The sequence below is a fragment of the Camelus ferus genome, chromosome 23, assembly GCF_009834535.1.
Source record: "Camelus ferus isolate YT-003-E chromosome 23, BCGSAC_Cfer_1.0, whole genome shotgun sequence".
Lineage (NCBI taxonomy): Eukaryota > Metazoa > Chordata > Mammalia > Artiodactyla > Camelidae > Camelus > Camelus ferus.
The window spans coordinates 30,145,265-30,162,084 of NC_045718.1; the positions used below are offsets into that span (position 1 = coordinate 30,145,265).

A 16,820-nucleotide genomic window follows, 5' to 3' on the forward strand; every position below is an offset into this window, starting at 1 on the left:
CTCCTGGTTCTGGTGACCAACAGGTGACAGTGGGTGTGGAGACTGTGAGTCGTTTTACAGGTTTGTGAGCCTGAAGTTTGTTCTTCCTGCAGAAAAAAGACTGAGAAAAGCCTGACCTATTACACAAACCTGCAGGTGAAGACAGGCCAGCGGACCCTCATCAACCCCAAGCCCTGTGGCCAGTACTGCTGCTGCGAAGTACAGGGGTGTGAGTGGGTGAGGGCCCATGCTCGGGCTGGGGGTGTGGCACTGGGCCCCCCGACACCTGCACGGGACTACATCATCACAAGGGGCTGTGTCCTCTGCTAGGAGGACGCCATCTCCTACTACACGTGCATGAAGGACAGGCTGATGGAGAGGATCACAGAAGAGGAATGCAGGGTCCAGGACCAGCCCCTGGGAATGGCCTTCGTCACCTTCCAGGAGAAGTCCATGGCCACCTAGTGAGTGTGGGCCTGTCCCAGGCCCTCTCTTGGCTGACTCTCACGTCCCTTTCCAGATAACTTGCTGTCCCTCTTGGATAGAGATGGCACTGCTGAATCACCATCACTGGGATTCGTTTGTGGCATTTCCACCTTTTTCTCTGGGTGTGGCTGGGGGCAGGGGACAGCCACCCACACTCACTCCCTTGGTGAGCCCAGCCCGTGTTTATGCGACATCTGGGCATGGGTGATTGCCTCTGAGCCCCTCTCTGGTTGATGTGGCCTTACCCCACTGCAGGCTCTCAACAGCTGCCCCAGGGCTTGCATTGTCCCAGCATTCTGCCAGTGGGGTAGATGCTGCCCTCCTTCATATATCTGCTCTGGAACCCTGATCCTCCTCCTGTGCATGGCCTTCCCATCACCCTACAGGTGCACAGCTGTGGGAGAACACCCCTGGGCGCTCCTGGGCACTTCTGAGAGCCTGGCCCAGGGGAGGGGGCTTCATGCTGCACCTTGGCGTGGGCTTTAGCTCATAAAACACTCTAATGCCTGGGATCTCTGTGTCGTCTCGCCTTGGGAGCAGCAAGGGGTGGGGTTGGGGAGAAGGATGCAGAAAGGAGGTGGCCCAGCTGATGCCCTTCCCTCCCCTGCCTTTGGCTTCGTGAACCCTGGGAACAGACTCCTGGATGTGCCCTGCAGACCCTGAAGTGAGGTCGGGGTGGGGAGGGGAGGGGAGGCCAGTGGCAAGAGGAAGAGTGTTCTGAGACAGGAGTTGGGGGCTGACGGGTTCTTTGTGGGGACTGAAAGGGGAAAGAATGGCGAGGGTAGAGGTGGAGTCCTAGGGAGGGACGTCTTGGGGTTGTAGATAACGCAGTCTGATGCTGCTGTGGGGCCTGGGGAAGAGGTGAGGGAGTGGAAAGGTGAGGCCCCTGGCTGGCAGCGGGTGTGATCAGTCCAGCTTCATGGGCAGGGCGGAATGGGGCCCGCAAGGGGGAGCCCTGTGCTGAGGCAGTGCAAACAGCATGGGAGCCAGATCAAACAGATGGGGCACAGAACCTAACTCAGAGGGCCTCAGTTTCCTCATCTGTAAAACAGGAACAGTAATCCCTGGCCTGCAAGGTTGCCCTGAGAACTAAACAAAATTCTCCATGTAGTGTGCTGAGAATGGCATCTCTTTCACAGCATTAAGTGTAGCAAGCTAATAATAAGACAAAGGTCCTGTGCCACAGGGCTCCCACTCTCACACGGTCCTGTTTGCGTACGTGGTACCCCGGGGGGGTCTGGACCGTGGCCATTTCTGCATTTTCTGGCAGCATCCTGAAAGACTTCAATGCCTGGAAGTGTCAGGGCCTTCATTGCAAAGGTGAGCCGCAGCCGTCCTCCCACAGCAGAGAGCTCTGCATCTCCAAGTGGACCGTCACCTTCGCCGCTTACCCCGAGGACATCTGCTGGTGAGCCCCCAGGCTGGGAAGGGGTGGGAAAGAGGCCTGGGCACCCTGCGGGGCTGACCTGGCACTCAGGGAGACAGCACACGTCTCCTGTACCCCGCTGGGCTGGTGGGGTTCAGGTGTGAGGGGGCATGTCCACACCCAGCGCTTCACTCGAGTGTTACTTCCTGGCTTCCCCCCCCCCCGGTCCAGGAGGGTTATAATGGGAGCCATGTAAGTAATTTTAAGTGTCCTTTTAGCCACATTAAAAAAGTACAAGAAACTATTGAAATTAACTTTCATAAGAGTTCTTCCTGTATATCTAAAATATCATTTCAACCCCTAACCAATTTTTAAAAATTGAGATGTTTTACATTCTGCTTTTCATGTGCAGTAGCCTTTGAAACCCGGTGTGTATGTGACACTTGTAGCACATCTCTGTTCAGGTCGGCCACATTTCAACACTCGGTAGCCACCTGTGGCTCGTTGCTGTTGTATCAGACAGTTCTGTCGTGGGTTAAGTGTCAGCCGCCTCTCTAGCCTGGGGGACTTGCTGGTGAGCTGAGCTGTGTCCACGGGGCCTTAAGCTTGACGCCAAGGGTGGGGACAGCCCAGCAGAGGCCCCAGCATGGCTCGCTGTCCAGCCTGGCCTCAGTCCCTCGTCCAGAGCAAGCTTTGGGTGCTCAGCTCTGCTGGGCTGTGCTTCAGCCCCTGGTGGTTCTGCTCATTGGTTGATTAGACGTGGGAATGGTTTGTCAGTCTGTTCTTGGTCGGGGTGATAAGCCAGGGCAGGTTCCAGCCTTTGCTTGTGCCTTTGTCCCTCGCCTCCCTCCACACACCCCAGCTCATGGCCCTATTGGGAATAATGTGTCTCCAGCATGTCTGAGAATGCCGTGTTGGAGCCTTGCTTGGTCTGCTTGGGTGCTCATGGCAACTCTCTGGGTAGGTTGTGCCCCCAGGCTCTAGCTGGGGAGCCGTGATGGCAGTGAATAACCTGTTTTCCCCTGGAGCTCACAGGGACCCCACCTTTGGCCTTCCTGTAGCTGAAGATCAGTGCCTTCACTTGCCTGTGCTCCCGAGGTCAAAAGGAGCCCTCAGCCAGAACCCCCAGTCTAGTCCCTTGCCTCTCCTCAATTTGACCTTCTGACCCACCTAAGCCGTGGGCACTGTGGGTGTCCTAGGTGGCCAGAGTCTGAGAGAGAAGCCTCCAGGGCCTGTGTCCTTCCCCCTGCAGGAAGAACCTCTCTATCCAGGGCCTCCGCTGGTGGTTCCAGTGGCTGGGCATCAACTTCACTCTCTCCGTGGGGCTGTTTTTCCTGACCACACCCTCCATCATCCTGTCCACCATGGACAAGTTCAATGTCACCAAACCCATCCACGCGCTGAATGTGAGTCACCATTCTGCAGAGCCCATCCCAGGAGGGCTGGCGACAAACGGGCATGGTGGGTGGGGGAGGAATGCGGACAAGGCTGTCGGGGCCGAACCAGGAGGCCATGCCGCTCGGCTCCTGTCTGTGCTTTTAAGCCCTGAGTGGGCACGGCCACATTTATTACAATGTCATGTATATGTGTGGGTGTATGTATATGTGTGTGTATGTATATGTAAGGGTGTGTGTTACTATGAAGACATATATTTTCAATGGAATCGATCTAAATAGTCAACAGTAGGGGTAATTTGAATTAAATGGGGGAATATTCAGTCTGATACTGTTAAGCATCCATTGAAATAACTATAGACTTTGTGGCAGACATGGGGGCTTACGATAAAAGCAGAATATAAAATTGTCTCTCAGCACTGGTTGTAGTGATGTGCCAGTGATGTGTGCTTACAATGGATGCTACGGGGAGTGGGTGGGAAAGACTGAAAAGAACTTCGTTGTTGTGGGTGGCAGGGCCATGAATTAATTTTTTTTTTTTTACATTTCAGTTTCTGATAATCTTGTTGTAAAGTTATTTATTCTATGGAGGTAATGAATGATTTTTAAAAATCTTAGATGAATTGATGAGATAACAGCTAAACACTCCCCCGAATGGCATCTACTTTGTTTCCATAATTAGCTTTCCTGAAACATCACCCTAAACCTTTTTCTCTTTTCCAATTATACTCGGCATTTGATCAGTCATGTGCTGGGAAAGTGGCCTGGGCTGGAGGGCCTGAGGGCCTGGTCCTCTCTCTGCCATTCCCTAGCTGAAGAATTCTGAGCCTTGGCTTTGCCTCTGAAAGCTGGAGTTAAAACACCAGCCATGTTATACTCATGGGGCTCTTGTGATAATCAGATGAGCTAATGGGCAGTTGAAGCTCCATCTGACTCAACAGCTGATAAAAAATACATAAGTTTCGTTTAGATTTAAAGCATGTAAATGTTCATTCCTTTGCTAGTCTTTTGACATGTGATCAAGGCCTGTTCTTTTGAGAATGGATCTTCTGGTTAGAGTTCCCCTTTGTCTGTTTTACATAAAACACATCCTTATTTCATTATTTGTGATTTCGATTTTGGTTTCTTCCAGTAAAGCCAGAACTTAAAGATACTTGCAAAGCCATTCAAAGTACAGAACCCTCCTAAATTTCATTTCCCTTGGTCTTTTACGTTAATTTACTCTCATCTAATTCGACAGCATTTTTTAGAAACTGGCCTTTATCAAGTCTTTCCAAAATATCCAACTTAGTTTTCAAAGAAATCTATCGTTGTGCGCATTTTATCAGAGAAGGTAGAAGTTAACCAAGCCGTGTGATTACAATGCCAAGTGCACCAGGCCCAGACGGGGCTGGGAACAAACATGAAGCAGTTCTTGGAAGCCGTGACTGGGCGAGGAAAAGCCGAGTGGGTAGGTGGCCAGGCAGGAGCCCTGGCTGTCAGTGTAGCTTCCTCTAGCATCTATCATTGGCTTTCTGTAGGGAATGGAAGAGGCTATCTGCCTTGTCAGTAAGACAGGTGGACTTTAGTGATATGTGAGGTTGCTTTCTTTGCTCTAAAGAGCTATACGAATGTCAGGTGCTGTTACTGTCTGTTCAGACAACATCATGGAAGACCTACCCTGTACCAGCGACAGCGTTGGTCCCAGGGGTCGAGGATGGCCGAATCCCAATCCCCAGAGTGCACTGAGTCGCCATGCCAACAGGGGAGGGCCCAAAGCCCCCAGGCCCACAGCCCTCTCTGCTGTGGACTGTTTTCTAGGACCCCATCATCAGCCAGTTCTTCCCAACCCTCCTCCTGTGGTCCTTCTCGGCCCTGCTCCCCACCATTGTCTACTACTCTACACTGCTGGAGTCTCACTGGACCAAGTGAGTGCCCAGGGCTCGCCCCTGAGAAGGGTGTCTCTGATGCCCCTTCCCCACCCCCAGGGATATGGGCACACAGCAGGGGTCCTACGGGGGACACCTGGGGCATTTGAGGGACTGTGAGGGCTCAACTCTGATTTCCTACAGGTCAGGGGAAAATCGGATCATGATGACCAAAGTCTACATATTCTTGATCTTCATGGTGCTGATTCTGCCCTCCCTCGGCCTCACCAGGTACATATTGCCACCCGCTCTAATTTCAGAACCATCTGGAGAGCACTGTCCCTAAGGCAATGGAAATGGTCAGGAAGTGGATGCAAATTAGTAGCAACATTTAAACCTGTCATACCCATTTGGAACGCAGTTGTGATGGCCCACTGATTCTTCTGGAGATATGATCTTTCTGCCTTAAAAAAAAGCTTGAAAATAAAAACTTATCCTAGACCTTCCACTTAGGGAGAGGGTATGACCATGGCTTTGGTTATTTCGAGGAAGTTAGTTTCTATTAAAGCAGGCCCTGGTAAGTTATGGTGCAGTTAAGTAGCATCTTGGAGAACCAATGTAGATCTTGAAATTTGGCCTGGCTTTTTTGGGGAGTGTGTGTGATTAGGTTTATTTATTTATTTTAATGGAGGTACTGGGGATTGAACACAGGACCTGATGCATGCTAAGCATGTGCTCTGCTACTGAACTATACCCTCCCCCAGTCTGTTTTCTACAGCAGAAAAAAAAATGCAGACATATGTAGTGATCACATGGATTGTTGGAAATAAATTCTTACAGGATTCATTTTCCTTTCAGTCTGGATTTTTTCTTCCGGTGGCTCTTTGATAAAACTTTTTCGGAGGCCTCTATCAGGTTGGAGTAAGTATCAGACCCGTTGAGGTTTGGAGCCATGGTCCCGGGTAAATGTCCCACAGGGCTGGGGCTGCAGTGGTGAGACGACAGTCTGTGCTCCAGGGCCTGTGGCTTCCCCACCACCCCTCCAGGTTCCTGGCTGGGCCGCACCATGGGAGCTGACCCACTTTATGCTACATGTGCAGAAATGTGGTTAATCTTTTAGGCCATAACTTAATTAGGGGCCGTCTCATTCATGCTTTGAAACTTACTTACTGAGAACAGAACTGCTTAGGGAGAAGGAACTGCTGGGTCTCAGCGGTGCCAGGGAAGAGAGAAAAGAATGATAATTAACGTTGCAACCAGAATGACTGTCTGGTCCAGGATTACTTTTGCTAGGAGAGTGGAGTTAAACTTAACTTTTGATGTGTGTCCTTGCTATTACTACTTTCAACCTGTATCACACCCACTTAATAGTAATGCCTGTGATTTAAGAAGATACTATGCTAAATCCTTCATTCTTTTTCTCATTTAATCTTGACAAGCTATGAGGCAGAAACAATTACTATTTCCATTTTACAGATGAGGAGACTGAGGCCCAGAGATGTTGAAGAACTTGCCCCAGGCTACCCAGTTAGTTAAGAGACAGAGATTCAAACCCAGCCCTTACTGTAGTACTTCAGGTCCTAATGTAGGCCCTAAGGTTCAAGGTAGATTTTTCCAAAGGTCTGTTCATAAGGAAGGCTGGCTGTGCTTACCTGAAAGGGTAGAGTGAATTAAATGTGTTCTCACTGGGTTAGCTGAGGACTCGGGAACTGGCAGCCACAGACATACACATACCCAACCAGCTCTTGACAGTGTCTTCCAAATTGCCAATTCCATGGTCAGCTCTCAGTCCCCTTTACGTGATCTCTCAGCAGTGTCTGGCACATCCATTGCGCTTTCATCCTTGAAACATTGATGTCTCTTGGCTCTGGGACTCTCTGCTCCTGCTTCTCCCCAAACATCTCTTCAAGCCCTAAATATCCAAATATCACCACCCAAGGGTTCATCCCTCAGTCCTCTAGCCACACCAACTCTAGGTGACCTCAGATGGACCCCTGGCTTTAATGCCACCTGACTTCTCGTGAGTCAGAGTACACAGGTGACGTCCCCATCTATAACTCCAGCCTGTGCCTCCAGACCCTGCATCCTGTGCCCGTGTGGAGTTCTCCTGGGCATCTCAGACGTTACCTGCCCAAAACCAAACTCCTGACTTTTATCCCCAAATTTCTCCTCCCACAATCGCCCCCCACCCATGACTCTTTTTCTAGTTGCTCTGGCAAAAAAAACCTTGGCATTCTTCCTGTCTTCTCTTTCCTTCACATGCCACACTTGACCCATCAGGAGATCCTGACTGCTCTAAGACAGATCCAGGGCCCTACTGTCCTCACCGTCCCCACTACACAGATGACAGCGGTCGCTCTGTGTGGTCGCTCTGCGTGGCCTCCCTGCCCCTCAGCGTCCTCCCCACAGCCGAGCTGCTCCTCCACACCTTTCAGCCTCAGCCCTGCCTCCCCGCCGGCCCACTCCAGCTCCCTGCCCCGTCCGCTGGTGTGAAAGCTGTTGCTGCCTCTGCAGGGACGCTCCCTCCCCAGGTTTCTGGTTGACTGCTCTTCACCTCGGCATCTCTGCACAAGGCGTCAGCTGATTAGAAAGGCTTCTCTGACGGCTGCCCTGTGTAACGTGGTGACCCTGCCCCACCTTCCTTGTTTCCCTCCGGAGCAATCACCGCACCCGGCTGACTGTGTATTTACTTGTTCGTCTGTCTGTGTCCCGCCAGTCAGGATGTGAACCCCTCAAGAGCAGGGTCAGGGGCTCTGTTTCATTCTCAGTGCCTGTACACACTGCACACACACGCACGCACGCACGCACGCGCGTGGAATGAGGGATGCATATCCAGCTTCGGGGCTTTCTGCCCCTGCCCAGCCCCGGGCCTCCTCCCCTCTCTGGGCACTCAGCTCCTCCATACCTGGTGGCTCCCCAGGTGCGTCTTCCTGCCTGACCAGGGGGCCTTCTTTGTGAACTACGTCATTGCCTCGGCCTTCATCGGCAACGGCATGGAGCTGCTGCGGCTGCCCGGCCTCATCCTCTACACCTTCCGCATGATCATGGCCAAGACCGCGGCCGACCGCAGGAACGTCAAGCAGGTATGGGGGATGGGAGGCCCTGACATCCTCCCAGGGCCTCTCCACTGCCCGCTAAGGGCCAGGCACGGTGCCCAGGGCTGCTCTGTGGACAGTGTAGGCGCAAGGAGGAGCCTGTGTGAAGGTGGCATGTCTGTGTAATTCTCCACTCTGACTCACGGGCTGGGGGAGAGAGTGTGGATTTTTGTATTTTAACTGGTCTGATCACTCACACACATACCCAGATGTACAACTAAGATCAGTACATTCCCACGAGCCCTTGTTTGCATACATTTGTAGATTTCCACAGAGGTCAGAGGCATTGTGGCCTTGCAGCATTTGTTCCAAGAGTCCCTAAATTGGGTGTATTGGGGTTCTCCTTTGTTCTCCTTTGCCGTCGTGGGCACCTGGGCACCCTAAGAGGAGAAGCACTGCATTCTGTCGTTTAATCCTCAGAACCCCCTTGGGGTGGGCACCACCAGACCCTGCTTTGCAGACACACAGGTTAAGCCATAGGGAGGTTAAGCACTTGGCCCGGGACACATGGCTCAAAGGGGCAGAGCTGATGTTGGATCTGAGGCCAAAGTCAGTGGAGGGTTAAGAGTCAGACAGCCTCTCTGTCCTCGAGGGGTTCATGGGTCTGTGGGGTAGATGGGAGGAGAAAAAGAGAAACACTAAGAAAACATGCATCGTTATCCTTGGGAGGTCTGGGTGTGAGCTAAGTGGTGCTGGAGAAGGCTGGTGGAGGGAAAGAAGGCCTCAAGAGGTGGGTGTAGCTATGAGCCTCCCATTTCCAAGTCCTTCCCCACCCTCTCTCCCCTCACTACCCGGGGTGCATGGGGGAGGGTCGGGGGGACCAAACCTGTGACCTCCTCACTACCTCCCCCTCCCAGAACCAAGCTTTCGAGTACGAGTTTGGAGCCATGTACGCGTGGATGCTGTGTATCTTCACTGTCATCATGGCCTACAGCATCACCTGCCCCATCATCGTGCCATTCGGTGAGTGGCCCTGCAGCAGGTCCCAGGGTAGGTGGAGGGCTGATTCTGCCAGGCACCCCAGGACAGCCATCACCGGGGCATTATGAGGCCCCACAAACGAGGACCTCTTGTAGTCACAAGAACCACCTGCTGCCAAGGAGCCGCAGTTGACACCAAATTTAATTTCACTTCTCATGGATTCCTTCCCCTGGCCTTCCAAACTCTGACCTCTCAGAGCTTCTCCCGGTCTGCCGGCTGACTGCTGCCTTCTCGGTGGATCTTGGCAGTAGTAGTGGAGGCTCTCGTGTGCTCTCGCTCTGGCCAACCCTGTGCACTCCACACTAAATTCTCTCATGATCCTACAAGGCAGGTCTCGTTTCTGTCCCCTCTTCACAGACAAAACACTTAACACTTTGTTAGTGATGAGTAGAGTGAGGATTTGGACTTAGGACTGTTTGACTTGGAAGGCCAAGGTCTTGCCACTAAAATACAACAACAGAAGCTGGCAGACAGATGGAAGACTTTGGAAGGAAACGGAACACCCAAGAGACTGTCGGCAGTGACAGCTGAGGTTTAGGGGAGGAGGAAGTTGTAGCTTTCCCTGTATGCGCTCTGCTATTATGAAGATTTATAGTAGTATTACTCTTTCAAAACAAACAATTTACTTTAAAGAACCTGAGATAATGGAAAGGCAGCACCCACCTTCTGTGCTGTCTGTCGGCAGTGATGGGTGCAGGGGCTTAGCTTGGGTGGGAGAAGGAAAGGAGAGGGGGAGCACTGAGGGATAAAGGGGTGGTTCAGTGTAGGAGGAGCCCAGGAGGAAGTGAGGCCAGGCATCTGGGTGTAAAGTCATCCTTTCACCCTAAAATTATCCTAGAATTTCAACATTCCATGGGGACAAACTCACAGACACCTCTACTCCCTAGGGTTAGAAAGGCCAGGAAAGGGGTAAGAGAAGCGGGGAGGGGAAGGGGAGAGAGAGTGAGATGGAGAGAAAGAGAGGTAGGCAGGATCGCAGTCTGGAGATGCCCCAGCCGCAGCTCCAGGCACAAATAGCCACCTCCAGGAGGAAGGGGCAGAGGGGCCCTTGTGGCCCTCCCAGGTCTCCAGCTCACAGCCCTGGCTCTGCAGGCCTCATCTACATCCTACTCAAGCACATGGTGGACCGGCACAACCTCTACTTTGTCTACCTCCCGGCCAAGTTGGAGAAGAGGATCCACTTTGCGGCTGTGAACCAGGCCTTGGCTGCTCCCATCCTGTGCCTCTTCTGGCTCTACTTCTTCTCCTTCCTGCGCTTGGGTGAGGGCCCCTTCTCAGTAGGGTGGGAGTGGAGGGCAGGAGACAACACCCAACCTCACATTCCCACATCCGCACCAGCCAGTCAAATTCCTCACTGTTTTAAGAGCATCAACTCGGTGTCCAATCAGAAGGTGATACCCCAGGGCAAGGGGTGCAGCATTGACAACCCAGTTCCCAAGCTAGCCTGAGCTCAAGTATAACCTGGTGAAGGCCAGGTCGATTGCCCCAGAGCGCCTTATGGGGAAGACGGTCCCTTTATCAGCTATGAAGGGGCTGAACCAGAGGGTAAGCTGGTCCACATTGCTCTCTGTGGGTGTGGATGGGCCCGGGTCCTCACATCTCACAGTGTGGAGGAGGAGGGAGTGTGCAGGAGGGGAAACTGACACTCTTAGGAAAAAAGAAAAGGCAGAAGAGATGTGTGACTTTGCCCCAGTCAGGTAGACAGGCCTCCATCCTCCCCTGGCCCGGGGCACTGAAGACAGCAGGGCACTGACCCAGCAAGGAAGCTGGCAAATTTCCATTGGCATGATGCCCTAGTCCGTGAGATCTGACCAAGGATAATGCCTGCTGCTCAGTGGGTCACTCTGTGTGCTCTGGCTGTGAAGATAACATCCCAGCTGCTGGAGAGGGTGGGAAGAGGGGTGATGCCTTCTCTTTATCTTCTGTCTAAAGGAGAAGTCACACACAGTTCCTGCACCATGTGTGACCTACCCCCACCAAGGCTGGCATCCTTTTGTCCCCAGGTCTGAAGGCTCCCCTCACCCTGTTCACTTTCCTGGTGGTGCTGTTGACCATCCTGGTCTGTCTGGCCTACACCTGCTTTGGATGCTTCAAGCACCTCAGCCCTCTGAACTACAAGGTAAAGGGCTCCTCCCCTCCCACCACCAAGCCAGGATCTGGGAGAAGATGGTTCACTCTCCTTCCCTCCTCCACCTCTTCCCATATCAACAGATCCACGGCCCTCTCCAGATTTTATTTATCCACGGGAAAGGCGTGGGTAGCTGGGTGTGATGTGGAGCTTCCCTCCCCACCCCCTTCCCTGCTCCCTGCACTGCACCACCCCCCGCCTTGAGCTGCCGCTGGGAGCTTTGTGCCAGCTGGTACTATTATTCTGGGTGTTAATAGTCTGTTTGTTTGGAGGATGTTAGTTCAGGAAGATCAGTTTTGTTTTTCATTGCAAGTTTTTGCTGTCATCTGCAGACAGAAGAGTCGGCGAGTGACAAAGGAAGTGAGGCAGCAGCCCACATGCCTCCACCATTCACAGTAAGTGTGGTGTTTACCCGAGCACTGAGCACCTGCCGCCATCCCAACCACATGGGCCTTGCAAACATGCTTGGATCCTCTCTTGTTAAGCTAGAAGTCCCTTGATCACATGCAGGCAGGTTTCTGAATTAACGTCATTTGAGAGGGAGTCCCTGGTCCCTCCCGATGTTTTCTGTTAGATATGTGAAGCCACATCCGCCACCGAGAAGATAATTAGTTCTGCCGTGATGAATACCTATCCCCCTTGGTTTCAGTTCCCTGCTCACTTTCCTTCTTTGCATATTTAATGCTTGGTGAGTTTGTGTCTTTAGTGAAGCTGTATCTCATGGCCCTGTGGTTTGATAATTGATCATGGGTGTTTCGCCAGCACCTGCCTGTGTGAGGTCCTCCACTAGGCACCAGGAGGGTGTCACACTACCTTCCCTCTGAATTCAACACATTGAACATTGCACCTGCTTTGGAGGCGGGCACAGTGTTAGAAAGACACCAGGGCTCCTTTCTTTTCTGGTTCTCCCTGCTTCCGGCCTCCAGGGTCCTGCTTCTCTGCTCCCACAGCTGTGACTGCCAGCCCTTCTGACAGACAGACAGACAGACAGACAGACAGGGCCAGGATGGTGCTGATCTAGAGCATCAGCCCTGTTCTTTCCAGCGGCTCCCTCCCAGGTGTCAGGCACTCTTACCAGTGTCTGTCCTTGGACCAGCCCGAGAAGGTTTCAGGAAGATGAATCACCCAGAGGCACACCTATGACTATGCCCCAGACGGGCAGGGGGAGTGATGTAAATCCCTCCTTTTCAGCCTGGTTCGGGGTCAGCAGCCAGAGCCTGGGATTGGGAGGAGACATAACCTACGCAGATTCAGTCAGCTGCTTGGAGGTCCCACTGACAGCATTCTAAGCCTGTCCTGTGTAGACAGACCTGTTTCTGATGTAAAGTGAGAAGTTCTAGAATCCAGTGCCAGGAAGCTTTGTTTCCTCTGAGAAATGGGTGTGCTTTCTTCTCTATGACTACACAACTGTGTGATTGTGTTTTCTGATTTGCTCTGGCTTCTAGGAAGTTTTGCAAGTGACATATTTTAGGTCCTGATGTCCTAAGTTGATGGCACTTCTTTATGTGTCCTTTGTAAGCATTCTGTGTGTCTTCCTGCTGTAAGGAGGCAGGGCAGTGGGGGAGGAATGGGGAACAGAATCTCAGCCTGCCCACCTGAGCACTAACACCCCCATTTGTTGGCAGCCCTACGTGCCCCGGATTCTGAACAGCTTGTCCTCAGAGAGAACAGCCCTGTCCCCGCAGCAGCAGCAGACCTACGGTGCCATCCACAACATCAGTGGGACAATCCCAGGGAAGAACACGGTTCAGAGTCCTGCGGACAGCGTGGTGGGTGCCCACCAGGAAGCCTGAGGGCAGGGGGGCTGCCAGGCTGGACCGGGCTCCAGGACTCGGGAGGTGAGGAGACACAGGTGGAGAAGCAGCTTGACTCTGACCTCCAACCAAATTCAGGACTTCTTTCCACTTGTTTTAAGCACAACAGCTCTAAAAATGATGGACACAGAAAGGGGGCTCCGGCCCTTGGCTGAGGGGAAAAGGGCGGGCCTGCCATCGGGCGGTGGCCTTCCGTAGTCCCAGCAGCTCTGCGTTCTTATTGGCCCCCCCAAGGGTCTGTGTATTTCCAACTCCCCCTTCTGTGTAAGTGTCCAGCTCTGCAGCTGGGATGATGTGATTTTTAGCAAGATCATGTGTTGGAAATGTGTCCCTCCGCCCATTAGCTATGGTGACTTTTATCAAGTAAGAGGGGATGTACCATGTGGACGACCTTCTCCCTTCTGAGCATGCACACGACTGATAACCGAAGAGCCTGCAGCAGCCGCAGGCCGGAGATAGCTTCCAGATGAGGATCCAGATCCATCCCAGCTCCCCCTTCTGGGATTAGGCCATTCACACCTGTCCCCGGCCCCCAGGAGTGCGCTTCGGGGAGCCGGCGGGGAACGGGCCAGTGCTGGGAGGTAGCAGGCTCCTCCACATCCCCCGCTGTGGTTCTGTGCTTTTCTGTCATGTTGCCAGTGACACTGTGGCTGGGTCAGGCTCACCCTGCAGCAGGCAGGGACAGTGAGGACCCCTAATAAAGTGACCATTTAGCCAGACTGGTGAGATCCAGCCTCCCTGCCTCTTCAGGGCCCAGTGCAGTGGGGCTCAGTCTCCAGCCCTTGATGCGCCATCTGTCTATTCCCTCCAAAGGGGACAGTGCTCAGGGCCTCCTTAAAGCCAAGGGAGAGCTATGGCCACAGAAGGAGAGGTGCAGCCTCTTGCTGCTTCTCTCCCCATGGGATCCTGTGGCTGGGATGCACCTTTAGGCACTTGCCAGATAAGCTGCCTCTCTACTGCTTCCTGGGTGAAGGATGCAGGTGGGGCGCAGGGCTGGTGAGGCGGGCACAGCCCCCAGCAGTCCCTTGGCCTTGCGGCCTCTGCTCCGAGCTGCCCTAGCCCCAGGACAGGGTAGAGCAGCCTCCTGGTGCCCCAACAAGCTGTCCTGCCCTTCCCAGCAAGGGTGGAGCTAGACCCTCAATGCAGAGTGCAGACCTGCCAGCTCTACTGTAAGGGGAACCCCATGTGGGGTCGGGGCTCCTGCATGACACCTGGTCCAGCCACTCTTAGAAGGAAAATCATTTATCATCAAAGCCACATTGCTTAACAGGTGTGTGAGGAGTGGGTGTGAAGGGATGAGCATGGGGTCCCAGCGTGGGCAGGGGACAGATGTGGATACATTCCTCAGAAAAGGGGCCTCTTCACCAAGAGAAGGTGGGGGGTGGCCTCCCTGCCAGCCCCACTTCTACCAGGAGCTGGGCTGGGAGACTGGGGGCCTCTGGGTCAAGGGGCAGCATCAGGAGGGGGCCTGTATGGTGACAGCCTGTCTCCGCTCGGGTCACTGCCGCTCTACCAGCCCCACGAACTTGCGGATGTCCTGGGCGAGCAGCTCCGGCTCCTCAAAGGCAGCAAAGTGGCCCCCACGGGGCATGTAGGAATAGGAGAGGAGTTTAGGGTACTTGGACTTCACCCACTTCTCTGGGAAGTGCATTAACTCATAAGGGAAGGCAGCAAAGCCGGTGGGCACGTAGACCTTCATCCTGGAAGGGACAGAGATCCCAGTGAAGGGGAGGCTGTGGCCTCCCCCCCCCCCCCTTCAGCAGTGGGCACAGTGGGGGGTTCGTTCAGAGGCTCGGAGAGCAGTTCGCCCACCCACATGGAGCCACAAAGAAAAGGACAGACCCCGGGTTTTAACCACCTACTCCAATCCCAACCCACTAAGGGCCCTCTTTTCTGGATGGGCTGCCCAGGCTGGAGAGCATGAGTGAGCACGGGATGGGACAGTCTTTAACTTCCACCTCTATCCCCCTTTCCCTTTGCTGCTGCCTAAGGGTCTCCCTGTGAGGTCTGGAAAGAGTTCCAGGGAAGTTCCAGAAACATCAGTGCCACCCCAGGACAGGCTCCTGGCTCTAGGGATGTCTGGGGGCCACGCCCAGCGGTTCCCTCCGTGAGCTAATTCTAAAGATGCGAGGATCGCTCCCAATACTCCTGACCTCCTTTAAGTTGTCTTCTCATCCTACACACCCAGTGCACACAGAAGGCTAGGCTGGACTTTTCCACATAAAACGTCGTCCTTGGAGTGCAAGACCAGGTCGTTCCCCTGCTCCCTGCCTCTGAAGAACCCTCCTCAGAGGCCCCATTCCGGGCTCAGCCAGACTTACATCTCATGCTTATTGGCCATGAAACCCTGTCCCAGGTTCTCCTTGTAGAAGCGCTGGGAAGAAGTGATGGTGCCCGTTGTCCAGTAGAGCATGATGCCCGTCAGCAGATCATCCAGGGAGAACTTCCTGGGAAAGCAGACCAGAAGGCCACTGTCAGTACCAACCGCAGCTGTATGACAGACAGAGCTCCCACTTCCACGCTGCAAGAGCGTGCCAGGCGCTGAGCCCACCTGGCTTCCCTCCTCTGACCTCACTGCAAGCTTGGTGGTCTAATCCCCGTGTCACAGGCCTGGCCCAGGGTCACCAGCTGCCATGACAACAGGTGATGCAGAGTGATGCCTGCGTGCGAGGCAGGCTGTGCTGGCTCATACCGTCATCCTGGGTGGTGGTGTGTCCCCTTCCCCAACTGGCCCCCAGAGGTTCAGGCCAAATGGGAAGGAGTAGGCGAGTCAACCAAACCCAGGGGCTTTGACTGATCACCACTAGGTGGCCCTGAGATCTGTGAGCAGGATGCTACAACCCCTGCTCAGAGGTGGTGCCCTCAGTGCAGGCCACCCTCAGACCATCCTCAGGGGGTTCTGCCCCTGCCAGGCCCGGGGCACACCTGCTCTCCAGGCAGTCTTTGGAGCCCCTGGACCTGCCCTGGCCAGGCACCAGAAGAAGCAGGGCAGGGCCAGCAGCTCCTGGGGCATTTTTATTCACCAGCCCCCAGCTTGCTGGTGTGCCCCCTGCCAAACCGATGTCACCCCAGGAAGGAGCCATGGGGCCCTGCAGAGACCCCCCCACTCAGCACAGGACACCTCTTTTCTTCTCCATCCTGGAAACTGCTGAGCAGATGAACCCCACAAAGTTGCAGAGCCCCACATTTCAGGAGGAAATATTCAGTTGGTACCTAATGTTGGAGTATGTAGTCTGTGGACTCTGGAAAGCCCTACATCCTCCTGGCCCTGCCGGCACCGTGGGCTCCCTCCATCTCCTGGGACTCCCTCAGCCTGGCCTGTGTCCAGAGCCCCCAGAGCCCTCCATGGCCTCCCTCTCTGTCCACTTCAGCTGCTGCTGCCCCTGGGTATCCCTCCTGGGCTCCCACCTCCCACCGCTCTCCCCAGCTCATCTTCCACTCCCCCAGCCTCTACCCTTCTCCCCTGGAATAACTGCCCACTGCACCCCAGACCCTCTAGCTTCCCTGACATCCACTTACCCCTCAGTGCCCTCATCTGGGGGCCTTCTGCTGCCCTGAGCCCACCTGACAGTCCACGGACCCGCAGGGACTCCAGCGCTGCTGACACTCGTGCTCTCCAATCTCAGCTGCCACCTCCTCAGAGGGTCCTGACAGCCATGCACCCACCCACAGCCTCCCGCCTGCCCTGCCTTCCTCTTTGAAGAAATCTAAGTTCATGGAGCAGCAGGTC

General features: G+C 54.0%; 2 protein-coding genes across 10 annotated transcripts in view; one reads left to right on the top strand and one right to left on the bottom strand.

Moving 5' to 3' along the window:
- The window catches only part of TMEM63A (transmembrane protein 63A), a 31,236-nt gene extending 17,420 nt beyond the window's left edge, over nt 1-13,816 (top strand). For all 3 annotated transcript variants that reach the window (XM_032466593.1, XM_032466594.1, XM_032466592.1), the window contains exons 12-24: nt 93-216; nt 310-443; nt 1,736-1,873; nt 3,084-3,237; nt 5,026-5,132; nt 5,277-5,363; nt 5,931-5,993; nt 7,993-8,155; nt 9,025-9,130; nt 10,241-10,408; nt 11,152-11,267; nt 11,609-11,671; nt 12,902-13,816. In XM_032466593.1, the coding sequence (XP_032322484.1) occupies nt 93-216; nt 310-443; nt 1,736-1,873; nt 3,084-3,237; nt 5,026-5,132; nt 5,277-5,363; nt 5,931-5,993; nt 7,993-8,155; nt 9,025-9,130; nt 10,241-10,408; nt 11,152-11,267; nt 11,609-11,671; nt 12,902-13,069 (1,591 nt within the window). In that variant the 3' untranslated portion in view covers nt 13,070-13,816. The remainder of the gene's footprint in view (nt 1-92; nt 217-309; nt 444-1,735; nt 1,874-3,083; nt 3,238-5,025; nt 5,133-5,276; nt 5,364-5,930; nt 5,994-7,992; nt 8,156-9,024; nt 9,131-10,240; nt 10,409-11,151; nt 11,268-11,608; nt 11,672-12,901) is intronic.
- Nucleotides 13,817-14,314: 498 nt separating this feature from the next.
- The window catches only part of EPHX1 (epoxide hydrolase 1), a 36,675-nt gene continuing 34,169 nt past the window's right edge, over nt 14,315-16,820 (bottom strand). For all 7 annotated transcript variants that reach the window (XM_032466595.1, XM_032466597.1, XM_032466598.1 and 4 more), the window contains 2 exons: nt 15,412-15,537; nt 14,315-14,790 (listed from right to left, as the gene is read on the bottom strand). In XM_032466595.1, coding sequence (XP_032322486.1) covers nt 14,589-14,790; nt 15,412-15,537 — 328 coding nt within the window. In that variant the 3' untranslated portion in view covers nt 14,315-14,588. The remainder of the gene's footprint in view (nt 14,791-15,411; nt 15,538-16,820) is intronic.